Source organism: Gracilinanus agilis, chromosome 2 (genome assembly GCF_016433145.1).
Source record: "Gracilinanus agilis isolate LMUSP501 chromosome 2, AgileGrace, whole genome shotgun sequence".
NCBI lineage: Eukaryota > Metazoa > Chordata > Mammalia > Didelphimorphia > Didelphidae > Gracilinanus > Gracilinanus agilis.
In genome coordinates this window covers 42,565,309-42,571,311 of record NC_058131.1, presented here as the reverse complement: position 1 = coordinate 42,571,311, position 6,003 = coordinate 42,565,309, and the positions used below count along the sequence as shown (strand labels likewise).

General features: G+C 48.1%; 1 protein-coding gene across 1 annotated transcript; it reads right to left on the bottom strand.

Moving 5' to 3' along the window:
* Positions 1-684: 684 nt before the first annotated feature.
* Positions 685-4,692, bottom strand: LOC123233216 (immunoglobulin alpha-2 heavy chain-like). The gene is made up of 5 exons (XM_044659365.1): positions 4,620-4,692; positions 2,599-2,958; positions 1,904-2,206; positions 1,600-1,656; positions 685-1,230 (listed from the first exon to the last, which is right to left on the bottom strand). Exons 1-5 carry the CDS (start codon positions 4,690-4,692, stop codon positions 1,046-1,048), a joined length of 978 nt encoding a protein of 325 aa, XP_044515300.1. The 3' UTR covers positions 685-1,045.
* Positions 4,693-6,003: the final 1,311 nt, after the last annotated feature.

The window sequence follows — 6,003 nt, the reverse complement described above, 5'->3', positions numbered from 1 at the left end:
AGTAGAATTGCTTGTCAGCTCCAAGAGAGGGAAGGGAGAGAACAAGAATCATGTAACCATGGGGGGGGGGGTTAAAATAAAAATGGGGTTCATAATATCCCTTATGGTCCAGGGTCTAAACCTCTTAGCAAACCATAAAGCATTTTATAAATGCTAGCTATTATTATTATCATCTTCAAAGAAATTAGATGACTTGCCCATGATCAAGGCTGGTAAGTAACCTTCAAACTCATTAATGATTAGTATTAGTTAGTAGTAATAATAGTAATGTTTATATAGTATTTACTCTATAATAGGCACAAAGTGCTTTCCAATTATTATATCATCTGATCTTAATAGCCCCAGGAAGTAGATATTATTCTTAGTTTCATTTTATGGATAGGGAAACTGAGGCAAATGTGCTAAGTGATTTGTGCAGGCCCAGTTAAGTGTCTGAGGCTGGATTTGAACTCAGGTGTTCTGGACCAAGTGCTCTATTGACAATATTGACTTAGGAGCAGAGTTCAAGACCTCCTGGGCAGGGGCAGCTTGGTGGCTTAGTGAATCGATTGCCAGGCCTGGGTTCAAATGTGACCTCAGACCCTTCCTAGCTTTGTGACCCTGGGCTAGTCACCTAACCCCCATTGCTTTGCCCTTACCACTCTTCTGCCTTGGAAGATAGAAGGCAAGGGTTTAAAAAAGAAAAAAAACAAAACCTCCTAGGCGCAAGATTAGCCTGGAAACTTTGTTCTAGAGCTTTTATTTTATTTACTATCAGTTACGTGTTATAACAGATTTCCACACCTGTTTTCCTAAGTTCTATGAACAGACTTCTCTCCCTTCCTCCTCACTCCCGGGGCTGGCAGGCTGTTGGGTCTGGGTTGTCCTGGAGCTTCTGTAGGAGTTAGTACTCCAGCCAGGGTCAGTCAGCTCTTTTAGGGGTCTGGGGTCCCAAGTCCTTGGAGCCTCAGCACAACTTTCTAATGTTTTGTTGCATTTATTTACAAACTTTTTGAGTGCAAAAGGGAGAGCAGAGGGACAGGAAGGCCTGCAGAAATGGAGGGCTTCAGCTCCAAAGGGTCTGAGCACCAGGCCCCCCCCTCATCCTCCGGCGAATGCGGACACCGGCAGAAGGTCTGAGGCGTCCCCTGGCCGGCGAACTGAGCAGGAGCAGCAGCACACAGAGCTGAGCTCCCCCCAGCAGCCCCAGGTAGCAGCGGCCGGCCACGGTGAGCGTCCTCTCCAGCCGGACTATTGGGGAGAGTCAGAAAGTCAGACAGGCCGGCTCCCCACCTTCCCGGCCTCCTCCGGATTAAGTCACAGGGTAGCCAAGGACTTAACTACTTTAATGATGGCCTGCACCTCCCAAGTGAGGAGGCCCCCGGGCGTCCCTCTTCCCCTTTGCAATGACTTTGTGAGAGGAGCCGCTTATCCCCTTTTTATAGATGGGGAAATGGAGGCCTGGAGAGGTGAGTGACTTGCCCGAGATCCTAGGGGGATTTAAAAGCAGGGCCAAGACCAGAACCCAGGACTGAGGTATGGAAAGGTCATGGAATGAACCCTAGAAAGTTCAAGAATTGTTGGCCACCTTCCTAGACAAGAGGCTAGAAGTCACCCTACCTAATGCATCCTGGACCTCCTGGACCCCATTCCCTTGGTCCCGACTGTCCAGGCACCCTGAAAGAGAAGAGGGAGGAAGAAGCCCATTAATAGATGGGGATACCTTGAACAACTCCCTCATCTGAACACTCCCAGGATGCTTCTGCGCCTTGTTCTGTCTGAGCTCTTAGATGGAAGGACTTCTGACCCTCGGACTGAGGATTCATCTGCAAACTCTGTCACAGTTGGGAGAGTTGGGTGAGAGAATCCCGAGGGTGGAAGGTCAGTCAGTGACCAGGGAGAGCCGCCTCCTGGTTGCCCTTACCATGCTCCTCAGAAGAAGGCAGCCTCAGCATGGCAGCCAAGCTCTGGCCCTCATGGTGGGCCTGGCAGGTCACGGTGCCTCCTAGAGCCCTGCTGGGCAGGTGTAGGATGCTGACCACAGCGTTATCCATATCCTCTATTGGGCTCTCCACGGCTCCCCCTTTCCGGAGCTGGCCCTCCAGTGTCCAGTAGAGCCTCAGAGAAACTGAATGGTGCCCCTGGGCCACACACAGTACAGGAGAGGCTGGGCCTGAAGTGAGCAGGGTCAGCTGAGGAAAGTGGGGGACTGAAGGCAGCTTCTCAGCTGGAGAACAGAAATGGGGAGAAATCACCATAAAACCAAGGGTACCCCATCCAAGAGGCCTTTCCCTCCTCAGCAAAAGCCTTCTCCCCAGGCTCGTAGCTGCTCCCCAGTTTCTAGCTCGCCACTCTCCCCCAGCACTTGTAGCTCCCCATTATCCCTGTCTCCCCACTTGGTTCTTGCCTACTCCCCCAAAGTCTCTAGAATTCACCTCTTGGTTGCACCAGCTCCCTCCCACCCCAGTCCTCAACCAGCAAATATTTGAGACATTTTGGCCAGCTCACTGAATCGATTCCCCAAAGCTTCCCAGCTCCTGGTCTACAAATGTAGTCTCCATCTACATTTTTCCTCCCAGCATCTGGAGTTCCCTGAAAATCCCTAACCAAGGGTCTTACCCTGATAGAGGAACTGAGTGCCTTCTCCAAAGATGTACTGGCCGGCATTCCACAGAGCACAGTAGTAAATGCCCGTATCTGCAGGGCTGGCATTGCCCACAGTGAGGCAGGCACTGTTCTTTTCAGGGTCCAGTTCAGCCAGGAAGCGTGGGGTCACACCAGGACCATAGCTTGGGGCAGCTCCTTCCCTCTGACTCAGCAGAAAGGTTGGCCCCTTCCCAGGAAGTTGCTGGTACCAGGACAGGACATGAGCACCAGCAGGGGTACCCAGCACCTGGCACAGGATCTGTGGGTTTCCCTGTCCATTGAACACTGAGATTTGAGGCTGGAACAAGGAAGGTGGAGGAGTTGCCTGAAAACCTAAGTGGGACGAAGAATATCAAGGCTGGGGGCTTAGGTGAAGCTTGACCCATGGGCATCTCCTGAGCCGCCTCTATTGTGTGCCAAGGGGCAAAGGGTTTGCAAAAGCAGCATTAGTGTCTATTGGTCTTTGATCTACCTTCATTTTCTTTGACTTCTTTGCACCATTTAACCTAATTATCTAGTTGCTTCTTGAAACTTTCTGTTCCCTTAGCTTCCATGACATTAAACTATCCTTGTTCTCCTCTCACCACTCCTCCCAGCTCCTGTGCCTACTCTTCTCCAGCCAGGATTACCCCCCAAATCTAGGTCCTCATTCCTCTTTTCTCAATAATCTCATGGACTAAGCTTCAACCATCACCTTTTTGCTGACCTAATAATAGCTAGCATGTATATGGTGCTTTAAGGTTGGCAAGGCTCTCATTTGTGCCTTACCACTCTGGAAGGCGGTGCTATTATTTTCCCCATTTTTCACATGGGTAAACGAAGACAAACAGTGATTTGTCCAGGATCATCCAGCTGAATTTGAACTCAGATTTTCCTGACTGCAAACACAACACTCTTCAAAATTGGAGATTAAACAGAAATTTAAAGGAATTTTCTAACCCCAAATCTTTATTTCTAGTTCTGTCTTCTTACCTAAACTCCTCTCAGAATTTTAGGTGTTTTTTTTTTAACCCTTACCTTCCATCTTAGAATCAATACTGTGTATTGGTTCCAGGACAGAAGAGCAGCAAGGGCAAGGCAATGGGGGTTAAGGGACTTGCCCAAGATCATACAGCGAAGGTGTCTGAAGCCACATTTGAACTTCGGACCTCCCTTCTCTGGCACTAGCTCTCAATCCAGTGAGCCAATTTAGCTGCCCTCCAAAGTTTCAACTAATTATTGAAGGTTTCCCACTACCTCATGAGGCTTGGCATGCCCAAAATCAGACTCAACATAGACTCCCCAGAATTACCTCTTCCACAAGGCATCACCATTCTCCTGGCACCTAGGCTACACTTCTCTGATTCTTTCCTTTTTTTTTTCATTCTCCTTGTCGAGAGTCCCATTCCATCTCCTTATTAAATCAACCCACACTGGTCTCTCATCTCTGAATTTTTATTGTCTGTACCATTCACTTTAGCCCATAATTGGGAGCTAACTATTCAGGGACTGTACTTCCCCCCCCCCAGCCTCAGCCCAACCCCTTCCCTACCCCCCCCCAAAAAAAACAAAAAACATAGCCACTTCCTCTTCAAAACACCATTGGCTGGGTGGGAAGCAAATCTCCAGGGCAGTGGCAGGGCATGGGGAGGAGAATAGAAGGGTCTGTTATTTCTGTTATAGAAAAATGGGATTCCCCTCTGCTATGCTTTAAAATTCCAACCCCATCCACCATGAAAGTCTCTGAATCTTTTGTTAGGATCACCTTAGAGGTCATTTAGTCCAACTATTTTACACATTAAAAACAAAAGTCTCCAAGAAATAACTTTCCCAAAGTTACCCCAGGTGACCGACCCACAGCTGAAAGAGGCCCCTTCTTTCATGGGTCTTAAAACTCCCTAGGGATTACCCTTAAGGGCTGTGACTCTTCCCCCAGTCATACCCCTCCGTCCCTCTCCCCAAGAAAACAAATCAACAAGGACCTGAGGAGGAGAATGAAAAGGCAAAGAACTCACCAGAGAGGGAAAGCAGTAACAAGCAGAGTAGGAGAGTCATGTTGGATGGGCTCTGGCGGGTCTCAGCATCCATTCCAGGGCGTTGAGCCCCAACGCAGAGCGTTTGCCTCTTCTCTTAACTGCCCCTTTTGTCTTCTGCTGCATTGGGGCTTGTGAAGGGGAACAATGGTGACCACTTCCTGCCCTTGGTAGGTGGGGAGTAGAGAATGGGGTATCTCACTCTTGGGGGCTCCCCTACGTGGGCAGGCTCTGTGGGGCTGGGAAGGGGAATGTGGCAGTGCAGTTTGGTCAGATGGCACAGAGGACTACATGAAGGGAGGGAAAGGGAAGTCCCAAACCACCATCCATGGAAACCCTCTGATCTGGATTTTTTTGTTCTTTTTTTTGGAAGTGTGTGTAGAACTTCTGGGTTGAAATCTTCCAAGTCTGAGACCAGTGGTGGGGTAATGTGTTAATTTTCGAGGTCAAGCTCTAAGAACAAGTAAGAAATGGGACAAATTGGGTCCTACACCTGGCATTCAGGTTAGCAGAGGACATGCTGAAGGAGGCAGTGTGGACCAGTGGAGAGAAGCCTTCAAATCAGAGACCCAGATTGTTCAACTCATGCCTCTGATGTTATTTATTAGCAAGTTGGCAAGTTGCTTAGCCTCTTGGACCTCAGTTTCCTCATCTGTAGAAATGAGGAGGTTGGATGAGCCAGTCTATGCCATCTCTCTCAGTTCTAGAGTTAGGATCTTTCCCAGGCACCTCTGGCTTCATTCCAAAAAGAACATGCTTACCCCTTTCCCTCCACCTTTTCCCTCTTTTGAACTCTTTAGCACCAACTTGGCAGCTAGGTGAGGTGGCATAGAGAATATTGAGGCTCCCTCGCCTCTGCCCAATCAGGGGGTCCCCATCCTCACTCCCAAAGTTTTCTCTTACCCACATCTCAAGCAGAATGGTTTTCTAGTTATGGTCTCAGCTTTCAGCCAAGTGGAGTCACCACTTGAATAACTACTACAGACACATACTACAGATATTCTATTTTCACATAGGAATACATATCATTTGACCTTATTGAATCCCTTAATTTTTTTTCTTTCTTATTTACTTTTTTGTGATTCTCTTGAGTTCTGTTATCTGGGTGTCAAATTTTCTGTTTAAGTCTCTTGGTGGTAGTGGTTGTTATTTTTCAGGAATGCTTGGAAAACTTCTATTTTATTAAATAACCATAGTTTCCCCTGAAAGAATATAGTCAGTTTGGCTGGGTAGTTGGTTCTCGGTTGTAGACCCAGTTCCCTTACCTTCTGGAATATCATATTCTATGCCTTCCAGTCCTGCACACGTTCTGTGGTAATCACAAACTTCAGCGTATCCTCAGACTGGAGAATGTGTGGGTGACAAG